This window comes from Electrophorus electricus, chromosome 25 (genome assembly GCF_013358815.1).
Source record: "Electrophorus electricus isolate fEleEle1 chromosome 25, fEleEle1.pri, whole genome shotgun sequence".
NCBI classification, from domain to species: domain Eukaryota; kingdom Metazoa; phylum Chordata; class Actinopteri; order Gymnotiformes; family Gymnotidae; genus Electrophorus; species Electrophorus electricus.
The window spans coordinates 6611917-6639022 of NC_049559.1; the positions used below are offsets into that span (position 1 = coordinate 6611917).

At 42.1% G+C, this 27106-nt stretch overlaps 1 protein-coding gene across 1 annotated transcript in view; it reads right to left on the reverse strand.

Moving 5' to 3' along the window:
• gli2a (GLI family zinc finger 2a) overlaps nucleotides 1-27106 on the reverse strand; it is a 56614-nt gene that overhangs the window by 22425 nt on the left and 7083 nt on the right. The window contains exons 2-3 of the mRNA XM_027033122.2: nucleotides 22349-22482; nucleotides 837-939 (exon numbers count right to left, since the gene is read on the reverse strand). Of these exons, the coding sequence (XP_026888923.2) occupies nucleotides 837-939; nucleotides 22349-22463 (218 nt within the window). The 5' untranslated portion in view covers nucleotides 22464-22482. The remainder of the gene's footprint in view (nucleotides 1-836; nucleotides 940-22348; nucleotides 22483-27106) is intronic.

Consider the following 27106-nt stretch of genomic DNA (forward strand, 5'->3'; position numbering starts at 1 on the left):
ATAAATAGCTCTGCTGCTGCTAGACATGCATCACATATCACCATCAAATCTGTGAATGTAAATGAGTATGCACAGTTCTATTGATTGCCATTGCACTTCTCTTTGTGAGCTTTGCGAGAGATAAAGTAGAGTGGGTTAATTACAATGGTTGAAAATTTGAATCAGCTGGCCAGAGCCTTTTAATTGTAGCATTTATATGCATGGTAAGTTTGACTTACCAAGTGTTCACGTCATAGCTCCAAGCTGCCTTTGAATTGATGCAAGGTCAAGGTAACAGATCCAACGCTAGAGAGAGGAGGATTCCTACCGGGTTCAATCTCGTGAGCTCACCCTCACACCATTGCTTCTCGTGCACTTCGTATCAAGAGGCGTTTGGTGCTGAGTGTCTGTGTGTGTGTGTGTCTGTGTGTACCTGACCGCTCATACTAAAAGCCCCACAAATGGAAAGAGGATGTCAATTGGCAAGGCTCCTTTGATTCAGTGCAAGCCAGAACTGCAAAGCTGTCTGACACAATGAAATAACATGTGAGGAAGAGATAGTAGAACTGGGTAGAAATGTTAACATTCTGTCAGCTCTGTACCAAACAGGCTATCCTCTATTGCATTTTGCTCCATGCTCTATGTGGAAGCTCTCCTTTCAGGCACTGAGTGAAGCAGGGAGATCTCCTGGCCTGAACGTGAGGTGCTGCCCTTGTCCTGTGTCTTGGCCATCTCGGAGTATGTGTTGGCTCAGCCATTACCAGGGCAGCTTTAATCTGGCTCCTGTGGCATCAGAGATAGTTAAAAATTCCCTGCAGATAGAAGGATTTTGGGGTTCAAAGATGTAGTTGACTTACCCATGCATGGTATGAAGAGGGTGTGGCTCATAATGGTATCTGCCCTCGTGGTGACGCATGTCAATGGGGATCGGCGTGTGAAAGGTCGGGAAGAGAGGAGGTGCTGTGGAGTCAAAGAGGAGAGAAAGAGAGAGAGAGAGAGAGAGAGAGAGAGAGAGAGAGACGGAGAGAGAGAGAGAGAGAGAGAGAGAGAGAGAGAGGAACATGGAGGAAAAAAGGAGACATCAAATAAGTCAGGTGTTCAGATAAAAAATTTTCAAAGAAAGAAAAAGGCTACAACACTGCTCACATGAATTTCTGGAGGCAGCAAGGCACTTGTGCAAGATATTGGCACTATCACACAGGAGAAGTGGGATAAATAAATAATCAAAGTAATTCTGTGAGATCCTACATCTTCAACATAAGACATTCTGAACTGGGTTTTTGACAAAGACCTGCAAGGGCCCTCTTTGAACTGAAGTGTGAGTACAGAGCGAATCAAGGCAGAAGCACTGTCAAAACACAAACTAACATGACAGCACAGGTACAAAAAAAAGAAAAAAAAAACAAAACAAGTTCCCAGTTAACTCATCTATTTCCAGGCCGCATGGAAGCATGCTTGTGTCCAGACACTGAGGCAGCAAGTCAGAGACGGTAAACAATGACGCACTTATTCTCCGGGACACATGAGAGCATATATACAACAACTCAGCATAACTGCAGAATGGGACCACAAACTAAGGATGAGCAAACACTCACAATAAACACAGATATAGAAAACAGACCATGTGCTCTGTGGTGCTTCCTTTGACCGAAAAGCCAGTGCCTAAAGAAAGTTGTAGGCATGAATGCACCCTACTGCATGGGGCTCACATTGGGCAGGCTCCTGACTCACATTCACATTCATTTGGTGTCACATGCATCAGGCATGACCTGAGAGCAGAGCGTATGAGGGGGAGGAGGCTTGCGATCATTATCTCTACCTGAGAGGACCTCGGGGGTAGTGTGGAGATAGGGTGGACTGTAGGCCTCTCACTGGGGCCGCTTTGGGAGGAGGTCTCTATGAGTCAGCATGCCAGGCCCATCACTCTTGGATGACTCTGAAGCACACGCGGCTTCACTCATAGACTGCTAAAAGCCAAAGGGGTCATCCTTAAAAGGCTTCAAACCCTCTGTGTGATGAGCTCTGGTTCTTGAAATCATGAAGGCATCTGAGAGCACTGGCTATGAGAGCGAGTCCTTAAATGGAGCACTAAGCCTTTGGGTCAAAGCATTTTGTTAGAGATGCTCCTCTCGCCCAACAAGCTCAATTAACTAATAGCTGAGTTAATTGCCTGAGAGACATTAAAAACAAATCTGTGGATAAAAAAGTTACAGCTTTGTAGAAAAAGGGTACAGTATAACAGATAGTGTATGGATTACAGATGTTGCAGTTATCTGTGTTGCACATAGGCATCTGCAATCTCTATGACATCGGTCCTGGAAAAATGATCAATGTTTGTGTTGTGCAACATTAATGGAAAATGCAACTGCCAGTAAAGCAGGATAACATCGTTATTATGCAGCATCTGTAGAATATATGAGGATGGCGTCTTAAAAACTGTTCCTCATCAAGCCAGGGGACCTTCAGGAAAAAGTGACCAAATTTTCTCAGGTTCTGGTCATCTGTACTTTTCTCCTCCTCTGCCATTAAGTTAGCTTCTCTGTCCTTAGTGACTTGGAAGAAAGACAAAGAGGGAGGAGAGAGAGAGAGAGAGGTTTCTTCAGACCACTTCAGGATAATGAGCCTCTCTTTAAGGGTGTGTGGGAGAGGGGAGTGTGTGCATGCATAACCCCTTCATTCGCACCATGGCCAAGTCCGTCTGTGGCATGCCGGCGTGAGAGCTGGACGTGTTTAGCAAGGGGGAGGTGGCCTTCTGGGATGTTTGTGCTATTAAGAATGATGGAGGCTGGTACTGGAGAGAGCATGAGGGATCATATCTGGCTCCAGCCTGCATGGCTGCTTAACACCACAATCATTTATTCCTAAAAGTTATTTCAATTCATTCTGAACCTCCATTAAGTAATCCGCTAAAGGATTTCATTAAACCACTTCAGAGCACAGGATTGGCCATGTAGTTTCCAGTGGGAGTTTTGTTTAGCTCAAGGGGTTGACTCACTGCTACAAATACCATAAAGACACAAAAAGCACAGAGATAACAGGCTTGTTTGCCTGCAACACGATGCAACAAACACGATCCGAGTGGACAGTTATCCACACTAACGCAGAGCCCCCACGAGAGAAGGCATGTTGGTGGAGCTTCAGTGTAAGTATTGGCTGAGTAGGCTTACTCCATCACCCTGACAGCTCTATTGTTCTTAGTCAAAGAGGGGCGCCAAAGGCAAAAGCCCCAGAGAGCTCACAGGTGCAGTCTCATGGCTGGAGTAGCCCCAGTCCCCATGGTGTGGAACCTCTCAGCTACTGGTACAGACAGACAGACTTTATTAGCATTAGTGGTTGCTGCTAGACCACACTTGGCTGTCTGATGAGAAATCTTCCTACAAATTTGTCAGCATTTTGTATATTATTTGTATATTATTTCACGTAAGTGTTGTGGAGATTTAACAAGAGCAGATTATTTGATTGCAAAGGATGGGGTCAGGGCTTTGATCAGTGAGAGAGTGCTTTATGTTGATATCTACACTGTACTAGTACAATATATATTTTGTCAGACGTTGTTTAATTTAAGTTAGAAAAATAAAACCTGCATCACACCCCAATATTATTATCTCCAGCATACAAAACATCCTGAAAGGACCTGGTGAGAACCAGCCACTGTTTTTGTAGGAGGATTAAGCTAGGATTGAATCTCCTTTTTAAAGACAATGCCAGGTGTCAGACGCTAACGACAGGCCGCTCCAAATCTCAAAGCTCAGGAGAAACATTCACTTTTCATGTCCGAGTGAAGCCGAGAGCAGGGCAGCTTTGCAGTGAGAGCGACTCATCCTCAGAGGAAGCACTGAAGAACAATAATAATATCCTGAGAGGCCAGGCAACGACTGTGTAATTACTGCAGCTTTTCAGTCCTGCTCAGGAACAACGAGGGAGTGAGCAGGAGGGAGTCAACTCCGACAGGAAATTCCAACAGCATAACTGGCAAGGGGCCTAACTACACAGTGCCATGCCATCCGCTACAGGTCCCCAAGCTGCCTTGAACCCTGGGAAGCCACGAGCCAAGTGGTAGCCTCCAAAACTTGAGCCGCTCCCGGTAGAGTGCAGTCTGTTTCTTCGTTCTCTTCAGCAACATAAGCCTTTCCCCCACTTGCCAACTGATACACATCAACTTGCAACAGTCTGCAATTTGTAAGAAGCCAAAGGAGTTTTGGGTTTTCTGGTGATCGAGCACCTAGGAGACATACACACTATATAACATCTCTGTTTAGTCTGCACTGATGTTTTTCCCACCCCCAAGGTGTTAGTTATGGCGGCAGAAGGATTAGAGGTTTAGGGCAGTGCATGGAAACAGCTTCCAGGTATGAAAGGAAATACTGAGTGAATGGCTTTTCATTTAACACTGATAGAACTGTGTAAAATATATATACTTAATACTGATAATGAGTTTTTTTTTTTTTTTGTCAAGCTAAGAGCATTAACTCATAGTGCTACACTAACTCTGTATAGGTGACACTATAGGTATATAGGTGTCCCTGAATTCTCCTGAATTCTATTAATCTATCAGTGTAAATGTAAACCTATGTTTCTTAACTTTACAGTTGCAGATGAACACATAGCCAGAACAGGACAACTGAAATTGCTAGAAATACTCCAAAAGAAACCAAAGCAATAAAAACTCACCCACGCAGTATATGATTTATATCACAGAAATGGGTGGAATTCTTTGTTCACCTAATAAAGCAATACAACATGAAGCCCAGTCAGACTGCTAAATTGTGAAACTCTCACGTGATTTACCTATTGTTAATGAACACTGGATAGTTTAGCTCCAGCCCAGGCATTTGTTTACAGGACCTTGTCATAAATACAGTAGCTCCAGATGTGGAGGATCCTCCGCAGGCCCTGTGAGCCTTTCCTGTTAATGTTTACAGAGCTGGGCTCGGCTGACTTCTCTCTGGCAACCTGAAGTCGTGTCAAACAACTGGCCTGATTCATCCATAATTTCCAGCAAGCTGTTGGCCCTCATCATGCAGTAGAGACCTGAGTGAGAATTATTAGCCCCCACTGTGCCCAGAGACTAGTGCAGAACTTCAAGCAGGGAACAAAAGTTATCAGTGATGGGCATCCCTGGCCTAAGGTCACTTGCTAATAAGGCCAATGCATCACTGCAAACCGGCATGCAATACAAGTCTATGGCAGTGTTTGTAACTAGACTTAGATGTGATGCTCTTGCACATTTTACCATGTTAGCATGCTATTGGCGTAATTGTGGTGCTAACAAGATGATAAGGGTTCGCTCTAAGACTAATTGCACATAAGGCTAATCACACACCTGTCGGTGCCCTAATTTATCACCAGAATGCTTAAAAGCACTTTTATACTCATGGGTCTTGTAAGATTAAATAATTACTTCTGCACAAAAAGGTCCATTATCATCAGAGTTTGAGAAATAATAACAAGCTTGGCATTTAATTATGAGCAAAAGCTATATGAAAGGAAGCTAGTCATTAAGATGGTGTGAATTAAAACAGGTTTACCAAAGCCCCTCACATCTATCACTCTTTAGTGTCCCACTGGAACTAATTTCTTGGTTGCCAATGAAATTTATGGTGTTCAAAATGGCACTTACACATCCTCTGGTAAACATTTATGCTCTTTGTGAATTGCTGTTTTTTTTTTTTTTGTTTTTTTTTTTATCTTTTGGAATTCCACAGGCATCAACATTCTGCACAATAAGAAAATCCAACAAAGAGCACTGGTTTATAAATGATAAAGGGCTCCCAACTTGGATCCAACTCAAAACTGGGCTTCCCATTTCCAAGTCCACAAACGTAAAATTAGAACACAAGAACATCCTGTCCTGCTCTTTTGCCTGTTTGCTGGCACAATGAATGTCCAAACATCCCTGCATTCTTGTGACAATCAGGTCTGCCTCAGCACTCATGGGTCACTTGCAGGTTTTTTACAGCACACAGGCAAAAGAGCAGGGGAAGTGGCTATGCAGGAAGTGCTCTCTTAGACAGATAAAAACATGAGTGGGAGTCCATCCATCTGAGGGAATCCCAGCTGGAACTCGACCTGTGCTGAGATCTCTCCATGCAGGGCTTCTTCATGGAAAGAAAACACATAGAGCAAGAGTGTAAGAGAAAGGGTCTAAATTCTGTGATAAGATACAGTCAGATCAATGGTCCATTTACATAAAACAGACATCTAACCATCTAGGCTCTGGCTCCAACATCTATGGAATTTGAGGGAAATATTTGCTGTTAAAGCCCAAACTATAAACAGCTGGAGAGGCACAAAATAATTTGTTTCGTGGTTCCATTCCAACATTCAAGAATGTAGAGAACAATCTGTAAAGCTAGGGTGCACATCTCTTGTCTTTTCTCACTCTCTCACTCTCTTTCATTCTTCATTTTCCACTTATGCCTTCATAAGCTTCCAGACACATACTGTCTTTATCTGAACTATTCATAAAGCCAGTTCTCAGCTATTATCCTTCTGCATCTTTTTATTGGTCTACTATGCACAGATGCAGTTTTTCTTGACTTCCAGGGTCCAGGAATATAAACAAGGCAAAACACTTAGTCCCGGACTTCCATGTATAACATCCATTATGTGGGGCTTTGGGTCAGTAAGGCCTTGTTTCAATGCCACTGACAACAAGACCTCCCTCATTAAAATGCTTCCTCATTGTGACTGTGTCACTCCCCATGGCTGCAACTTCTCTTCACCACCATATTCTCTTGGCTCTTGCACTTGGCTCAGCATAGTTTTTGTTGGCTTCACCATCGGCACCCTTCATATTTCAAAGAAGCTACAATTCCAACTACCATAACAACAGCAACAGAAATGCTTTTCTTTGAAGAACAGCATGTTGGCCTGAGCTTGCTGCCTCACACAGACTCTTTGGAAATGTATGATGATTTATTAGGGTTTTTATTTTTAAAGCATTTACAATGCAGTGCACAGCGGTCATATCCAGTACCACTGGACACATAGATAATGGAGCATTCTAAGGAAACGCTCCTCAGCTCTTGTTTTCCAAAGGAAGAGAAGATTAGGCTTTTAATTAGTACTTCCAAAGGGAAGGCTCAATTTATGGGATAGCAACAGGGAGGAGGGGGAAGGGATTGCGAGAATGCCCAACAGTCTGGCATGGGGGCCCCCTGTTACTGAGGGGACAGGGGGATGGGAGGCAGATCTTTCGCTCCAACAATAGGCGTACATTCCGCTTTTACGGTGATTCACAAGACACTGGAGGAGGGCCCATAACGGGCTCTGGCTCACAAACCCTGCATGACCCATGAGTAAGGGGTCATAGAGGTAATGACTACATCAAATGAATCCAGTCCCCATGCAACAATGCTGGTCCTATTCAAGAAAAAAAAAAAAGGATAAACAGCCTCAGTCAGGACCAGTGAGAGGGGCAGCAGTTCGAGCTAAAGCCTGAAGAGGGAAGGGACCACACTCGACAATGGCATGAATTAAACTGCAAACTCCAGGAGCTGGCAGGCAAACAAGCACTGAGACTGTGGTTTTCTTCTCTGGAGTGGAGTGGCAATGCAGCAGTGCCAGTGCTTCAGCAGAGGGTCTCCAAAACAAGCGACGCTGTCCTTCCACGTGCCACTCAAATGACTCGCTAAAGATTCATGAGGAAAGCGTGGGACAGATCATCACCCACTTACTAGGACCTTGGAATACATCCTAATGCCTTTGTTGCTAAGTGGACAATTTTTCTTTTTGTTTGTTTGTTTGCTGGTTGTCAAAGAAACCAGGTGACAAAAGTTTTTTTGGGGAAAAAATCTGCACTGACCCAGTGAGAAGTCCCTCACAGCTGTTGTCGCATATTTTAGGACACAACATTGTTTCTTAAGGTGGAATAAGCCTGTACGAGCTGTTGTCAGACCACTGTGGTTTACCATAAATCATCGTCGACATCGCGTTCCCATGGTTCTGTGGGAAAACTGGTCCTATTTCAGGAACCCACCTGTTTATTCTTTTAGGCCCTCTGTCTTTGTTTAAGAATACATCCTACTAAGATTTCAATCAGTTAGGCTTCATCTCTGACCTGACTTCCACATATCTTTGTTGTCCAAGGCCTGTACATCTTGTAGGTGATGAAAATCTGCTTTCAGTAGCTGAGCATAAGCTTTGAAACTTCATATGCAATTTACAGTTTATTGGATGAAGAAACTTTACTTTTTGCTAACTTTCCTTTGAAATCAAATAATTTAGCTACATTTGTCCGAATCTCAATGGTTTGGCCAAAAACATGAATAAGAATGGCAGAAAAAGTTATGAGTGGCACGTTATTTCAATGTATCTAAGTAAACGAGAAGTGTTTTGACGGCTACTGAGACTGAGGTCACCCCAGGTGATTACTATAGCCTGCAGAGTGCGTGTGTGTGAGTGTGTGTGTGTGTGTGTGTGTGTGTGTGTGTGTGTGTGTGTGTGTGTGTGTGTGTGTGTGTGTGTGTGTGTGTGTGTGTGTGTGTGTGTGTGGGAGGGGGCACCGAGAGAAATCGCTACTCCCCAAAGGCCTCTGAAACCACATTCTGTTTGGGGACTTTCTGACAGTTTGCAACTGCAGTGTTTACCTGGCTGTGATACAAGTATGAAAGTAAATAAACAACGTGCTATGGGTAACACATGCACCTTTCTTCAGCTGCCCACCAGTGCACAGGTCAGAATCTGCAGCAATGGGGTTGTTAGTGTACCTGCTCCTGCTGATTCAAATCCTCATGTGTAAGGCCCAACAAAGCTCCATACCAACATATGCACTACTTCATTGTGAGGGATTTAGGTTTGTTCAAGCTCAGACAAGTCAGGAATCAGTACCCTATGATTTTAGGTCATACAACACTGCCTGTTTTCTAGATACTTTGGTGACTAGAGGATATTACATTTAGAGGGCTTTTTAGAGATAGTAGTTTAAACTAATTTGATAAATGCTTACACAATAATTGCAATTGCAATGTAATTGCAATGTATATGTTTCTCATATCGCGTGTGCTTTCTGCTCAGTAATATGTGCTTAAAGGGCTAGCATTAAAGCCCACACTAAAGCTTCTTGTACTTGGAATCAAACTAAGGGTGTAAAAGTCAATTCTAAGTCCACGACGTTTTTGTTCACACACTTGTTTAAGTCCTCTTTGGAGCTCTTGTAAATATTGTCCGAGGAGCAGAAGCATGCTTCTGTGTGGTGCTCGGAGTGCACTCTGCGTAGGGCAATATTTATCTTAGCCCAGGCGGCCAGAGGAGGGACAGGGGGATAGGTAAACACTTCAGAGGGGTCTGAGATGGTCCCCTGACACTTCACTGAAAAGCACCAGTGACCGACCTCCGATTCAACAGCGCTCACTGGAGATCTGACAAAGACAAGCCAGCACAGCACTGTTTGATGACACATACAGGAGAAGTGACCAGAGGTGCAGGGGTCAAGAAGGAAATGCTATACTATGCTATAAATTACAATATGACAATATTACAAGTAGTGAATACTAATGGTAGTGAATACTGTACAGCTTAATGTTGCAAAGTTAGGAAATATATTAATAGCAACCTCGATGCATAATTCATAATTGAAAAGGTTATTGTAGTATTTTTGTAAATATTAGATTCATAAATTTACTTAGGCATATAGAATTATATATACCTACCCTAGTTTTCTTTCCAAATTATTACTTGTACTCTGAGAATGACTAATCATGAGTAACTCTGAAAACTGTCATCTTAATGTTATCATGCTTAACCCCCCCCCCCTTTAGCTGTAAAACAGCCCTCTCAAGAGTGCCCACCTGTCAGAAAGTCAGTTCTCATCATATATGTTCATTGCAATGACAATGAAACAAAATTAGTATCGAAAATTGTCAGCAATTATAGGGGCAGTGAGAGTGAAGGTGAGAAACATAAAAGCTGTGTATCAGGGAACATCTGAAAGAGGTGGCAGAGAAGAGCCCCACTGCCTGAATGGCTGCTGGTTGACAGTGAGGAAGGGCTCTACAATGAGTTCTGTCTCAGCTAAGAGGAGGGTCATTAACACAAATAATAGAGAGACCTGTCACTTTAGACACCTTAATTTGCTAATTAGGCCATTAATGACAGGCAAACTCACTCTAAAGAGAAAGGACTGTACAAGAGAGAAAAAACTTTTCAGTGTGTGTCCTCAGCTTGCAAAATGGGTGGTATATTTTGACCTAATGGCGTCTGCTGAAGCATTTGAGTCGAGTCATGTAACCAGGGTCTGTAGGCCTTTTCTCGAGCTCAGCCTAAGCTTGAGAAAGCTAAGTGAACAGGTATTACTAGCAAACTAAGATCAGGACGTGGATATGTCTCAGTCCAGTAAACGATCAAGGTATGCTGAGCAAATGAATTAAAACGCAATGAGAACGGACCGATGTCTCAATATGTTCCTTGCAAAATAGGTTAAATAGTACCCAAAAATATTTTCTTAGCCACAGTGGTATTGTAATACATAGCCACACAAGTCGGTGCTGTTAAGCTCCATTTTAAATCAGGAGCTTGTCATTAGGCCCACATGTAAATCACTACCAGGACTCTCTTAATGAGACGTTTGGATGACTATCAAAGAGGGTTCTAGGTTTTATGTTTCCTATAAATACATTGTGAGAGGCTGTGTTACTGATGCTGAGAAGCAACATACAAAAAAAAGCTAAAACATTTTCGCTGTACGTTTAGGCTGTGTTACGAATGCCGCATAGAGTAAGGCCAACCCAGCATGGATCTAAATGCTACCAGACCGATGGGTGAGATAAACCGCATACAATAACAGACCTCAAATGTAAATTAGAGTTCATCTAAACGCAAAGTTCAACAAACATCTGGCCTCTTTACCTCTGTGATAGGACCAGCATGGAGGAGAGTGAGGCAAAGTCTAGCAGGAATCTGATTAAAAAGCCTTTCACCCTTACCTCAAAGCAATCTCAAAGCACACTGAAGTTTAACCGTCGCCATTGCTTGATGACGGTACACGTGTACCACAGATGTGTCCAGATCCACAGTTTATTCTTCTCTTCGGTAATGGGTATCACATGGTGCCCCTATTTCATTCTCTTGCTTCTCCACTGAACAAGCTAGTGCAAAACACAATGCCGACGAAGCTGTTTTAGACGAAGTAAAAGGTCTGACGTGGTGGGCGTGCATTTATTTGGTTATAATAGAAGGCCATCAACTTTTATATCATATGTCTACACATTCAACAGCCTGGGTAATGATGGATCTCACTGTGCATCAGTATTGGTCTGAACGCATGACAGTATGCTGAAGCGAATAGATATCAGACAGTAAAAGACTCTTTAGCTGCACTTTAAGAAATACAAAGGCCGGCAGTCATACGCCGTAAGTGACATTCCTCTTTAAGCACTCTGGCCACCAGCAGCTGTCAGCGCATGAATGCAGAAATTAATCCTGTCTGCTGCTATGAGATGCTGCTGTACTTTTTCACAGTCAATTCTGATTCATCTGACAGCTCAGCGCTGGACAGCCAACGCTGCTCTGCCACTTTAAAGCATCCTAAAATGATTGTATGGTCTTGTTTGCTGTCATGTTGCTGTCATGTGAAAAAGCAAAGAAATGAACAGCGCTTCAAGCAGGTAGAACATGTGGACAGGGATTTTAATTAGAACATGCACTCCTTCACACAGGGGACTCATTTATTTAGAACAGGAGACAAATTGTAAGTGTTTTCTTGCTCGGCTGCTCATACCCTTCCATGCACTCTTCTGTCAAGTGTGAAAGTCAGTTTTGAAACCTTCAGTGACTGGCTCACCACAAGGCATACAGTAGCTGTTTAGCAAAATGGTTCAATGTTTAAACTTTTAAAAGCTTTAGTGTGTGCTGTGGTGAATATCACAGGATCTGTCACACATGTAGCACCAATGAAAATGAAGAGTGACAGGGCGATGTTTTTTTCTCTCCTGTTTGACTACATTTTCATTAGGATTTACATGCTCTGTCCCAGCGCTTCTGACAAGCTGCTATGTCAAATTTGCTTGAGGTGTCAAACCTGAACTACAAAAACATAGAAAAACACAAGGACTATTTAGGGCAAAACTATGCGCTCACTGTAATAACATTCCAAAGTCTTACTCCGACACAGATTTTCCATAGGTGCCGCGCATATGCTGTGACAACAGTAAATCTATTCCTGTGCTTTGTAAAAAATAACTGAACAAATGACCCTTGGGGGTTCCCTTAAGTTCTCTGCAGTTATGTGAATGCTCTAAGGCAGCTGGGATTGACAAAAGTGGGAACAAAACAAAACAAAACAAAAAAAACCCCAAAACAAAACACCAGAATATCCCTAAAGTTGTTTATATAAGATCTTTTGATAATTTGTTTTATTTTTATAATTACAAAAAAAGAAAAATGAGTAAGGGTGCCTGATAGCATTTCCTTGGGTTGCAAAGTTAAATTCCATGGGAATATTCTTTGCCACTTTAAACCAATAAGAACTCCCACAGAAATCCATCTGTCAACATAAAGGATGACAAAATCATAACAGTGGAAGCAGATCTCTGTCTGGCTACCCCGGAAAGGCTCAAGGGACACTACATACAGCATCAGCGCTACCAAATCATATAAGACAAAGCATATTTGCTCCCAGATCCAACTTTACAATTTGGGCTGATCAAGCACGACTTCTCAGTCAACTGCTTCCCTCCTTCCTGTGTAACCTGCGGCCGCTGGGCAAATGCAGTAAGTGACTGACCGAGGTTCGCTTAGTGACACGGCAACATCGCAAACTTGGTGGGGAGGGCTGCTTGCATCCACAGCCTTACGCTGAGTGTTTGTGGCACGGTGGTGGGTAGTGTGGGAGAGGTTCTGTGTGTTTTTCCCCCTTCTGCCTACTCTTGGCAGGCCTGCCACAGCTTCCCCAGGCCCTGACGTCTCCCTGTCTCTGGCAGTAGGGTGAGGCTCGCCTGACAGTAGAAAATGTCACCTGGAGCTAATTGGCTGCTGCCCAGACACCTCCAGCTAATGAATATGCACAGAGCTCGTACCGAACCGCAGGAAAACAGAGGGAAACAGCAAAGGAAATTTAGGTGAAAAGAGACTAATTTACTCGTTTAATTTAGAATTAGTTCTGTCAAGGGTAAAAGCAGCTTAAATTGCTCACTAACTGTTAGCCGACCTTGAATTTTCCCATGTGCATAGTAAACTTCAAGAATAGAACAAAGATCTTAACCACCTCCACTGTTAGAAAAAGAACTTTTTAATAAAAAGTTTCTTATTTACACTTGACCACTGCAGTTGTCTGTATCCTCTTCCTTCTCACTTGTTTTTCCCAGTTTGGTCTTGTACCTGAAGCACCTAAAGCTTAAAGCGTTAAAATGAATGATCTAATGCCTGGGTGTGTCTGAAGGCCCCAGTGTCTCTGGGCTTCTCCACACCCAACCACTGAGCAATGCAGTGTTTCTTCAGCTGCGGAACATTAGCACTGTGGTGAGTTCATGGCTGGCTGCAGTCTCACTGCTAGCTGCAGAGACCTGGCTTTTCTTCATTTTGTTGAACTTCCTTAGTAACTGAGTAGGTATAAAGTTGTATTAAAACCGTTAAATAAAAAATCTAAATTAATTAAACACTATAATCAAATTAAACACTATAATCAAATAATTGCTAGTTTTGCTAAAATTGCAAAGACTAACATAAATGAATTAATAAACACTACATTCAAATAATTTTTATACAGTTGTAATAAAACCAAAAAGCATACAAATTAAATTAATTAATTACACCAACAAACCAAAAAGGGAAACAATTAATCTAAGTTTTGTAAAGGAGCTACTGTACATAAGGATAAGATCGGGTTGATGTTTTGCGGCAGGCCTAGGTGGAAATTGTCTGGGGATATGAGAACAGTGAAAATGAAATAGCTTGTTACACACACTAAACACTCAAGCTCCCCACATGAAGGAATTAAATTGTTGTTTCTTTAGAGCTGAAAGAAATGTTTGCATTTCTAAATATAAACATTCACCCCCTCCCTTCCTCTTAAGTGTTCTACGTGTTTCGTGGGAATTCCAGTGCAAGCATGATCCTTTCATGCAACACAACTGTGTTGAATAAGCAGGATTTGGAAGGGATTTCATTCTAAGGGCTTGAACCATCCCTGTGTCAAAGCTAACACTTGGGAAAGTATAGCATGCACAAAAACAATGAATATACATGCATGCGAACTTTTGCAAGCATGCATTTCAAGTCCAATCGAGCAGCTCACAATGTCCAAAGGCCTGTGTCCACGCTTAGAATTCTGCTGTATCTGGATCCCGCGTGTTTGTGATGATGTGTACGTGGCTCCCTGCCACAGCATGCCATGACCATGACCTGTTTATTCCGCCGGTTTCATGCCATCGTTTGAGTCACAGATGAGATAAGATCCCCCTCTGGAGCATGCTTAACTGGCAGCCTCCTGGAGGGAGCAGGAGCGGGCTGAACGTGAGGGCTCAGAACAAGTCCGAATCTGCTAGTGCTGCACGATGACCTTGCTTCTCTTTGAAGCCCAAGCCAAGAATGCAGAGTTTACATTGTGGGAAATTACCTGGGCTGTGAAACAGGGCTAGAACTCATCCAGAGAGTTTAAGTTCACACTGGTTTGTACTATGACAATTTGGACTGACCTTGAACCTACACTCTAGAGTCCTCTAAACTACAAAGAAAGGGGCATTCTCAAGGTTTTTATATGTAAATGTTGTCCCAAAAAGTGTGCTCAAATGTGTGATTTATTTTCCATATATTCCATAATGCTACTTCCCCCACCCCTTTTAAGTCATCCATTCATGGAGAAAGTTGTTAAAAGACTGGTGGAGATTTCATCCTTTTGCCAAGACTATGAACCAGCTTTGACAGAAGGCAAATGAATACGGAAACTTTCCATTTCCCATGTAAAACATTTCTGAGTTTCCAAAGGAGTCCATCTCTGGCAGGATTACACTGTTGACCATGGGCCACACAGAAAGAAAAGAACACGCAGCAGATAGGATACTGTAGAGCCTGTGGCCTATGTTACTCAACCTTTCACACACACACACACACACACACACACACACAAACGCACTGAAGTTTTATTAGTTTATCTAATTTTTTTTACCAGGGTGTGATCAGCAACACCTGAAAAAAGGACTGCCCTTGTTATATTCAAAGCAAACCACATCAGGCCCGTCCGAAGCATGCACCTGAAAGGTTCAACCTGCTTCTGTCAGTAAACGCTTGTGGGGTTTTTTTTCCTTAAACCATAGCAGCCATATTGCTCACTTCTGCTAGGGCTGAAATTAAAGGGCGTATCAGGGGAAGAGTTCTAAAATCAGTCGTAAATCTCTGCGGACAGAACGCCAAACTATACCAAACGCTCCTCTGTGCAAACAAATCTCAATTTCACTTGGGCTTTGACCTCACCTCCATGAAAAATAAGCCCTAATTTGCCACAACCACAATCCACTACTAAGCACAAAACACAGATCTCGCAGTCCAGGTCACTTCACCACGCCATGTCATGCGTGTTGTACGGGAAAACTGTGAGCTCGTGCCGTCGCAGTGCGCTCCACTAGCGCTCACTATTTGGCTGAATGGAGAAGAAGAGACACCCCCTAGCCACCTTCACTCCAGGGTGGCTGTTAGTCCACCAGTGGTTGGAGGATTCCTCTGTTTGTTATCCCTCGGTTCGCTACATTTACACAGTCAACCCCTGAAGCTTATTTTGCTGGTCACACAGTTTACTATAGCCTGTCTGGGCCGGGCCCTTGGAACATGGCCAGTAATGACTGTTGCTGTCAGGCCCCCCTTCGCAACACGAGGCCACTATGACAGTCTATGGGAAAATGGGCAAATTCCTGGAAAATCGTGTATTTTGGGAAGTGTCTGCTCCATGACCCCCTCATCAGGGCCTACATCTATGTCACTTTAACCTTATCGTCACAGTTTCTGTGTTCCCCTATGTTCTTTGCCATTTGTAATCTTTGCCAGTTACAGAGAGCTCTGTCCCCTCAACAGCTGTATGTATGTATGCAGTGAATGAAAAGGACAATTAAATAACACTTTTAAATACTTTAAATCTATTTTTACTGTATTTTTAAATTTTATTTAAAATGCAATAGATGAATGATAATTCAATATATGACTAATTTAATATGTTAATGATACTGTTTAAAATTTATACTAAAATAGTGCGAGGTTGCATATTTTTTCTGATAGGGGAATTAAAGTACAAAATGAAAGGAGGACAAAGGTATGTTCAGCCTCTGTGTATATATGGACTGTGACGTTCCTCATTCTTCAGGAAGTTCCTCAACACATCAACATTCCGATGCATAATGATGCACGTGCACGAGATTCACAAACAGACAATTGCTTCCTGGGGGCTTCAATTGGCACCACGGGCTTTTGAAGCGCTGTTAGTGCTGTTTCACCTGCAGGTGTTAACAGCTGGCGTTTTGGAATGTTCCTGAGACTAGGCTGGTTGATAGGTGTGCTAATTACTAATAGCCAGAATAACAATGCTAATAATACCACAATTGAGTCAGCTTCCCTAAAATGAACACAGTAATAATTTTTTTAAAGCACACTCTTTTTGATCTTAACACAGCGTAGCCTTGCCAGCACATGGCTGGCCTTTAATTAATGCAAATAGTCAGTAAAAGGGAGATTGTTAAGCATGTTGTCAATTGCTTGGCTTAATGTTGTTAAAACAGTAAAATAAAAGCCCCATCTATTTAAAAAATGCTTTGCATCACTGAGGCATCAGAAATCTTCTTGTGGTCTAAAAATACCAAAATGGTGATGGAAACCAAATGGCTTTGCAATACAGACTGTGGAGCAGAATATACTGAGCAAACTCGAGTAAGCTATGCCATCTTTGTCTTCTGGATTCCGTGGTGGACATATTGCTCTGGAGTGTATATTGTCCTTGCCTGTGCACTTAGGATGCCTAGATGGCTTCAGACATGTTCTTGCTGTCACGCTTAACTGCTCTGCTGACCTGGCCCGGGGCTCAGCTGTGGGTGGAGGCTGGCTCTGTGTTTTCATTACGGTTAGCGCAGATGTGTCTGAACACTAGAGACATCACATCTCACACTGGCTCGCCTGAACCTTGGCCTGAGGAAGTAGCCTGTTGACACAAGTTCACATTTACAGCTCTCTTTGCATTCTTCCTTCTCTTTTTAGACCCTCCAGTTATTTATTGTTCCAAGCTCCTGCCACAAGTACCTATAGACTGTGGGGCTGAGCCATAACCAAAGATCAGATGCCGTGGTGCACGAGGCCTCGACGCTGGAGTGAGCAGGAAAAAAAAACAAAAAAAAAACAAAGCCACAGGACACCCGGGGAGAGCAGCATTCGGTGCTGGCGAATCTGCACCAGGAAACGAAAACAGGAAGGAAACACCTCCGCGTCTGACACCGGGATTAAGCTGTGCATGCTGGGAACGGCATGCCTTTCAAAAGGAGCGGAAAGGCAAAAGAAGCGGGAGAAGCAAAGAGGGAATAAGAGGGGGAGCTGGCTAATCCTTTAAAGCATCCATATATCGCTCCCGACTCCTCTCCCACCGCTTGTAAATGGCTTGGAATGTAACATGTTGTCTTTGGAGCCCATGTGCACAGACTCCTCTAGACTGGGGAGATTTATGTGTGCAGACATTGCCTAAAGCTCTCTCTTTTTGACTTTTAACTAGAGGCTTTGAAGCCAGAGCAGCGCCTTCTAGCATTAAAGTGTTGCCTTGTATCTCTGTCAGTCCTAAAATGTGCAGTGATATGTCTGAATATTATTACAATGCAGTGCCAATAGCATTAAAATGGGTCTTTCTTCTACCCTGTAATCATGGAACCTCTTTCTTACACCCTTTTTAGTAGAATTTCTTAAAAGCTCTACATTATTCCTCAGAAGTTACAAGTTAACAGTATAAATATATTATTCATTATTTCCCTCATTTTAATCTTTGAAATATGCCCGATATTTTTAAGTGCCAACATCAAAATGATGAAGAAAAACCTCTAAAACCCATGTGGCTTAAGTCAAGTTAACTCTGAGAAATGTGCTGGACTTCTCTAGCCAGCCTCATCCTCTATCTAGGCCATGACTTCAACTTCCTTAAACTGCTAACGAAAGCACTGCAACTTTTCTGGCTTCCTATTCAAATTCTAATGGCTTCCTAGTATTAACACCCCAAACAACCAATCATAGTCTAAAACATACACACAGACAGACACACACACACACACACACACACACACACACACACACACACACACACACACACACACACACACACACACACACACACACACACACACACACACACATATCAAGACATTGCCCTGCTCTCCTTTACCATATCTAATCTGTAAATCGCCCTTCAGGGCTGGCCAGTACCCCAAGTGAAATTTAAGATGAGTTGGGGGGGGGGGGTCTTGGAAAGCCATCAAGTTAACTGTTTATAAAAAGCCACATGAATTAATCTCCTCACAAATCCCCTTAGCCTAGTTATTCACTGGGCCACCACTAGTGAAAGACGTTTCCACATGGATTTAAAAGTTAGACTGCACAGGGAGTCAACAGCACAAGTAAAAGTCAAGCAGTGGGCCCTTTCAGATGCACTAACCCAGCACCACATCAGTTTAATAGTTGCCACAAAGGTTTTTCTGCAAGCGTTCTTTAAGGCCTGTTCTCTCTAAAACATTTGGTAATTAAATTAGACACATTCTTGAGTCACATTACCTTTTAGCAGACACACAGAGCTAAGCAAAAAAAAGTACATTTAAAAATAAGAATATTTCCCACTCTGTAAGTATATCTGTGTCTTGTTGAGGAAAGCCATCAGTTCCAGATAACGGGCAGCTATATACTCCTGACAGGAAGAGAAAACTGCACTGAGTCAATAGGCCTTCCTGTAATCTGCCTGAAAGCCTTCTCAGGTATCGGCCATTAGCAGAGGCTTTATTGATACACATAGACCACTGAATATAGTTATTTCTGACTCTTTTAAGCCAATACCAAGATGAAACAATTATGATTTATACTGTACCATGGCATTTCTGGTGAGTGTTTGACAGGATTATTCTCAAGCCCTATTAATAATTTGTTCTAAATTAATTGATCAATTTCTTCAACACAAAATCAAGTCATCATAACAGTTTCATGTGGAACTCTAGAGAAAAAAAATGCTACTGAAAGTGTCCTTTTACATTCGTTGTTAAAAGTCCAACGCGAGCTTCAGAATGGCAAGTTTTTAGCAGAAAGGTGACGCTGATCTGCACTTTGGCTGCTAAAACTAACCTGTGAAAGATCCCTATTCTCTGAGTGCTTTTCACAGGACCAAGAGCCCACAGTGGCGGAAGGGCCTCATTTAGAGAAAGAGAAAGAGAAGAGGGGGAAACCCAGAGCATAAATCCCTTTCTCAGGAAGATTAGTGGCTGTCCCTTTAGAGTGGGCTATGGACGGAGCGGCTTTTTTAAGCCACATTTTTCTCTGCCAGTGGCCTGACCCCGAGCGCATTCCCCCTGGTCCCCTGGGCCACCTGCCGCATGGCTGAGCAGAATACTCCTGCCCTGCCCACCCCCCGCCTCACACTCTGATGTTCACCCATGAGAGATAAATAATGTGTCCTTACTACCGGCTCAAAGTACTACAGGAGAAAACCAATGAGGATTGCCATCCTACCAAACAGTCTGTATCTCTCACTTCAATATGTTCAAAATTCAGCCGCGAGAATTGTCCTACATGTTAGAAAATTAAACTTATCATTGTTATTTACTTTCTCTGTGTGACTGCTGAGCCTGTGTATCTCTGTGTAATTCCTGATCCTGTGCTACTTTTGCAAATTGGTCAGATTTCCCATCCATTGTTCTTCTTGAACGATTGCCCAAAGGATCATTGCACTATGGTCTGTCACTGCAATCTGGCTAAACATGACGTCAGAAATTCTGGTGCTGCGATACAAAAGTCCTTCTTTGAAACAGACACTTTTTTCAAAACCTTTAACTGTGTACCTTGTACTTAATATGAATACATTACACCCTAAGCAACAGTTGAGTGGCTTCTACTAAACCAACACAAATGGCAAAAAAGCATTATAAATCTTTAAGATGGAGCACTTCTTTGCTTTAAGTGTGTATAAGACAGATGTGGACTGCCAATAGAATTAGAGATGCTCATCTAAATTCATTTACAAGTCACCTCTGACCGCCATTCAGTTCCAGGCAAGGCTCCATTCAATGTAGAAAGATCTCATGGTTCTATCTAATCCAGATTACCTAACTGTGTTGATTAACACTGTGATATAACACTTTGGGTAGGAATAGCTAATCTATTTTTTATAGCTGAGACTGATCAGACTACATAAATGAGAGAAGCACAAGTTAACAAAGACAAACTTTTTGTCCCATAAAAATATCTTTATGTATTATTGCATGCTGAATCCAAATATGTTTTCAGAATTTATTTATCATCCATAATGTTTTGTTCCCATATATTCATATATCAATATGTATAGTATGTAAATGCGGTACCAAGGAAAGTGGAGCTCCTCTGTACTGGCAGAATATTGCTGGATACTGAGGATGTTTCTGAGGCCAAATACAGGTGAAAATCTTACATGTGACATTTTAGAAGTATGTCTGTACACATTTAAGCAGATTTAACAGCCCCAGTCACTTTAAAACCACGCATGATAAAACAATTCAATAAATAGATTCAAATTCAGTATAAAAACTTCTAAGTTCACCTATTTTAATGTGTGGTACAAAAATATTAACATTTTGCTGCCAAGTGTTAAGGAACGCTCCTCTTGTGTCTCAAAATATAGACAATGCAAGTGAATGACAATAAGCATTCTGGCTATCAAATTCAACTACAGAAGAATCAGCCTAATCAGCCTACTGAAGGATCAAACACAGTGAACTCTAAAATAACAAAATGTTATATCTGTGCTGTGCTGTCTTGTCTCACTTTCTGGAACAACACACACGCACACACACACAGACACACACACTCACACACACACACACACACACACACACACACACACACACACACACACATATAAAATACTGTTTTATGTTTATAATCTTGATCACAATTACTCTACCACTAATAAATGTATGATCAAAGAATGATCACTAATTAACTTGAGTGTGTGTGTGTGTGTGTGTGTGTGTGTGTGTGTGTGTGTCCTATTTGAAAAATATCAAAAATTACCATTCTGATTCATTATAATAGTTTCCTTTTATCGTCTTGTCATCAATGCCCCATTACACAACAATACCATGCTAACCATGGTGCATTCTATTATCATATCACTGGTTACTCTCGCCAAGCAAGATGGTTAAAGTGAGTGAGGACTGCAAGTTCCAACAGTCATATATATGTTATGTATGACATTCATACTCCAGAGCTTTGAATTTGCCTTGTAGTGAGAACCTGCCCCAGTGAACATCTTCACCATCCAAAAATGTGAAAACCAGTCTCTTGCATGACATTTTTAATTGATGTTACTCTGTTAAAACTATTTAATTTACTGTTTGTGTGAAACACTGTCCAGTGTTTGAATTCAGTATACATCTGGGGTAATCATCAGAAAATCTTTTCTCAATATTGACTTTTGAGAGCCTTGCAGACCAATGCCTTTTTTTACCACTTTCTTTAAACAATTAATGATCACTGCTTTCTCATGGCAGGCCACCAAGCCCTTCATTAATTAAACAGTAAAATGCCACAATATGAAAAGGCCATTAGCATTTCAAAGGTCTTTCACCATCCCCATGTCTGGAAGAGGACTCTGATGGACAGTGCGGACCAGTGCTCCACCAGCTGCTTTAAGTAATTTATAACGTTTATACTCTGGAGGTAAGAACAAGGTCTTTCAACCTCGTTAGTCTGGGTTTTCATCACATATTCACTGACATCTTTTAAACATGTGCTGCCTCTACACACTGCCTTATTCTCTTTTTGCACCACAGAGTCAACAAGTGCTAAATGAATGGACCTTTTGGAAGGCCTGCCAACTCGAATGTGCGTCTTCGAACTCTTCAATTAAAATGGCTTCCTCAGCGGTAACAAGTTACAACTTATGTTCAAACTTATGTGAAAGTCTTCTGCAGAACTGTCTTTTTTTATGAGATTTTAAGGCTACTTTACATAGAAGTGCCATAGGACTGCTTCCATTAAAATTGATCTCTGTCCTTGAAGTCACCTCTAAAGCATGTGATCATCTCCTATTTGATATTTCACACATGGGTCTTGCTCACCTGAAGATGAAAATCATCTGACGCATATGATTTAGGAGAGCGCTCTCTCTTAATATTGATGGGGACCCGTTAGGAGTTGCAAGCAAAGTGGAAGCAAATCGTTTTGGAGTGCAAGTCTGTACCTCGTGTTACTGCAGTGGGTGACAGCTTCTTGGGCAGCTCAGAGAAGCTGCTGGCATCCAAGCCTGAACCCTCACACCCCTTCTTCTCAGGGGTGGCTGGAGTTGTGGTTTCCATGATGGCGCTCTTCGAGAGCCTGCATAGAACAAGGAAAAGAAAATGTGTGAGAGCGTGAAAATTAGAAAGTGACAAAGCTGCATAACTGGCTGCACACTAACAGCACCACATCCTGACAAGAGTTTTTATTTCAAAGACATAAAGAAAAGGCAAGAGATGGGGAAGAAAAGAGAAAGAATACTGTGGTCAGCGTCCTTCCTTTTATAATGCCGTGTAAAGGTGGATGAAAATAAACAAAAACAATAAAACACACTAAACAACCAGAGGGAAGTATGTGGTCTCTTAATGATCATCATTATTCCACAATCAGCCCCATCCTTTATACTCCCATAATACCAGTTGTTTCAGTGCGTTTAAGAAACCTCCTGCCTACACCCAAAGCTGAAGGAAGTGTAGCTCAGCGATTACAGAACTGAGCGTACAAAGAGCGTGCTCTCCTGTATCTCCGTCAGTGCACTCAGACACCATACTCTGAGAGCGGTCGTGGCAGCATGCCACTTATTTAACTTTGTGGAACCTACAAGATTATCCTTGGTGCAGTGCAAACAAGTGGCGAGAGGTTGGGAGGGGGTGGACTGAAAGGAAGTCCCTCTTTTGGGACCTCTCAGGCACTGACTGAGGCTATCCACAATGTTTGCACTTTAGCTGATGAACAAGACTGCTAAGAGTGGCTAAAGAACAGATGATGTCGGCGGTTTAATTGGCCTGACCCTCCGCAGGCTAATATCACAGCCCTCCACTGAACTTTTCATTTCATAAATGAACATCAATGTTACTCACAAAAAGAAATAACTACTAAAGCTGTTTGTGTTCGATTAGTGCTAGATGGATAAAATACAGTGAAAATTATGATGTGGATTTGATCCTCAAGGTTATAAAATGAATAAAACACATGATGTTCAGTTTTATTCGAGCCCCAGAGGTTGGTTGGATGCTGGTGTCTGTAGTGCCTACTGCAGACAGTACGGCAATAATGTAATCACAAATCAAAGTGCGAAGACTTTGCACCTGTTGGCAAGCCTTGACACTTTACTGTCCAAATTGGACGGCACATGAGAAGAGCCGTTTACCTTTGTAGCTGTTGGACCTGAACTATCCTGTGTAAATGTTTTTATAGTTAAAGGCAATATAATGGCAATTAGCACTTGAACTATCTAAAATAATTTTCAGAGTCATTTTTTTGTTTGCCAAAGCTTTCAGTATTGATTCTAGGTAGACAAAGATACCACAGATGTATTGTCCCAATCTGTTAAACATATATGAACTAGTAATTTGGAAGTTTGGTAACAAAACATCCTGTATTTCTGTGGTATTGTACTGTGATGAGCTTGTTGAGCTTGTGGCTTGTGATTGCCCCATTTTGGAAGCCTTCTAAGAGTCATGTTGAAACCTGTATGTTAGTGGTCTACAAGGTTTAAGAATCCATTTGTTACTAAACAAAGCATTGCATGAGTTTATGCAATGTTAAATCAAAATATATTTTTTCTTATGGTCAGCATGCTGCAAAAGGAATGCTGACTGTATTCATCATCCCCCTTGCCGCTGCCAGTAGAAGATCTCACTGCCAAGGTAAGCCGATTAAAGGTGGGCTGTTGAGCTTGGATGGCATCTGTTTCACTTCTACTAAGCCAAGAGTGCCCGTTTGCCATTCTGTCTCATTGTCCCCTTTTTTAGCTTTTCCTTTGTAGATGCAACTTAGCAACTTTGATTTCAAAAGGCACCTTAGCTCCTGATAACATAATGCTCTTGCTGTGTGTTTCTCTGTGATCTTTCTGTAGTCACCGAGTGGCTCTTGACCAGTGATAACAATTTGTACATTTGTCAACCATCCATATAAAGAAAGCTATCCAAGTAAATTGGACCCTTGCAATGCAATGTTGTTCTTGTTCCATGTGATTAACACAATCGTTAAGTGAGAGACAATGTTCAAAGACAACGCCCAAATTCCAACATGCCCACATTCCTACAAACCTGGCATCAGAAACCAGAAATGACAGAAGCACGGCCCACTCTGGAAAAGCACCCCTGCGAGCATTTCATGCAAACCTGTGGGCTTCTTGCACCCAACAGGGGATGCCAACAACACACGCAGCCTTCGCCGCTACTCTGCAAAGAATCAGCCTGCAACGGATCCCATTGACAGGGCTGTAGGATCTGATGGGATGGTACAGGTGTCAGGAACCAAGTGGACAGGTGGTGGCGAGGGTGAGAGAACAACCAGAGAGTGCCTCTTTCATTCTGGTTGGCTGCTCTGACAAGTGCAGCATGTGAAAAGGATCAGAACCTCGAGTCCACGTGATGGTGGGTGAAGAGAGTACGCAGGCCTGGGGGCTAATCCACAGCATCCCGCTGCTCTTGGTCTCCGTCTGGTGCCGAGCCCGACGGCATGGCCCTGGCTGTCGGATAAATGCCCGCTTTCTGGCTAGATGTATTTAATTTCAGAATACAGCCATCTTTAATCCTTTTTTTTTGGCACATATGCTAAAAAGAAAGACATTATCAATAAGGTTTAGAACGAGTCCCTAGATTCCACCCATCTTTCCTCTTATATTTCCCCTGCTGGTATCTTCAAAAGAAAAGACAAGCAGTTTAATCAACAAGCTCTTCATTATCTGCTTGCTTGTAGCTTTTAAAATATTTCCTTTTTCATTTTACGTAACTGCAGTAATTCTGCTGAAAAACAGTAATTATGTGGGAACACGAAGTGTCAAATTTGTATTTTTCCCTTTTCAAAGAAACTCACAGAGAATGAAATTTGGGGATATGAATTTGTGATGGACAGCTTTGACTGGTTCCTTTTGTGCCTGTAATTGCTTTGAAAGAAAGCAACAGGTATGAAGTAGACCTTTCTACTCACAGCCCTAGATGAGCACAAATAAACCCAGAAACATAGCATGCAGCCTCTCCCTTTCCCCAATATATGCAGTTTCAGGCAATTAAAAAAAATATATTACATTCAATTGCTTGACCAGTATTCAGTTGTGTTGACTATGTGTCTAAGTTTAAAAGTACATGACTTATTATAATACTAAATGCAGCATGAGGCACTGCAGGGTCCTTTTATCATGAGTTAAATGACAGGGATAATCAACATAAAGTAAGAGTGCAAAGGAAATCTGAGACCACTCCAGCATTCTTGGCAGTTGGATGGAATGAACGTTTGCCTTAGAGCCGCCTACCATTCTGATGGCTTCCGGCTTTCGCCAGTCTCCAGTAGAATGCAAACACACATGAAAGCGACCCTCCCAATTTGAGATGTTCGGTTTCCTGACACTTCCTCAGCCCCCATGCACTGGCACAGGAGGATATGGAGGATATGGAGATAGTGGTCCACCACTTGGAGATAGTGGCCCACCATATTTCTCCCACTGAGTCAGTGACCCCAACAAGCAGGTCAAGGGAACTGAAGTTTCCTCTCTCTACCCATCCTTAGACAAAGGCAATTCTTTGTTAAAGCTGAATCATGAGAAAAGCCCACTGGATCGAGTAAATACAGTTACTATTGTCTACCTGTATCAAATATTCCATTCCAATGACACTTTTTTCCACTAGTGCAAACACCTTTCATTTAATTAGACTCTATTTTATGGAATTTGTAACCACTCACCTTTTCCAATTTACTTTAATAAAAGCCTTCTTGTGTATTTCAGGGCTTTGTGTATATAAACTGAATCTAGGTCATTATGGAAAAAAAATGTCATAACATTTTAATGGATTTGTTTTATTTGTGTTTTTTTATTTGTAGGTAATCAGATAGTGACAACCTCTTGCACAGTTCACAAAATTGTTTTATAACACAATACTGAGAAGAATTAGTCAATCAACATGACCATTTCAAGCCACTTCCAAAAAAGGGGGAAATTCCGACTGTTCTTCTGAGACAAGGCCTAACCACTGTGGCTGGTCCACCAATGTGGTCTTCCTCTTGTCAGTTACAGCAACATGAAAACCTTTAATTTAATCCACTTTTTACTAACCAGAATTTTCCCTTGAGGACATGCAGTATATTACTGTTTCTGTCTTCGCAACAGTATATCAAAATAATGGTTGAGTAGAACTATATTTTCTGCCATTCCAGAACTCATAGTCAGGCCTTGTCCTTGAGGAGAGATACTAAATTTACTGTGGAATTAGAGATTTCAATTTAGCTTTACCCTCCCATTGCTGTTTGCTCAGCTAACTTCAGCACTAGCATTTTCAGTTTAGCTCCACTTAGAAGTTGAAGTTTAGAACCATTCACAAGAGTCAATGTTGCAGGTGTTTTCCTTGACCTAGACAGCAGATCTGCTACCTGAGATCACATTTTCCTGTGGAGCCCTGTTAAGGTAGATATGAATAGTTATTGAAGCCAGATGTGCTAAACACCATCAGCACATCACTAATATACAAGCATGCTTTGATGAGTTGGCTTCAGTCAATAATATTCCTGACCTCCAGGAAAAATGTCAATATACGAAGTCCAAAGGATGAGACTCACATCCCCCATCGAACTCTCAGTAAATGCAATATCCTGTGGATAATCTCTCTCTCCTCCTGCAATCTAAACCAGATGTTGACTTCACAACCTATACACAGACATGAGGAGTCCCTCTCTAATATCAGACCCTCTGCACTGGCTGCATGAGAAATGCCGTGGTGTACAT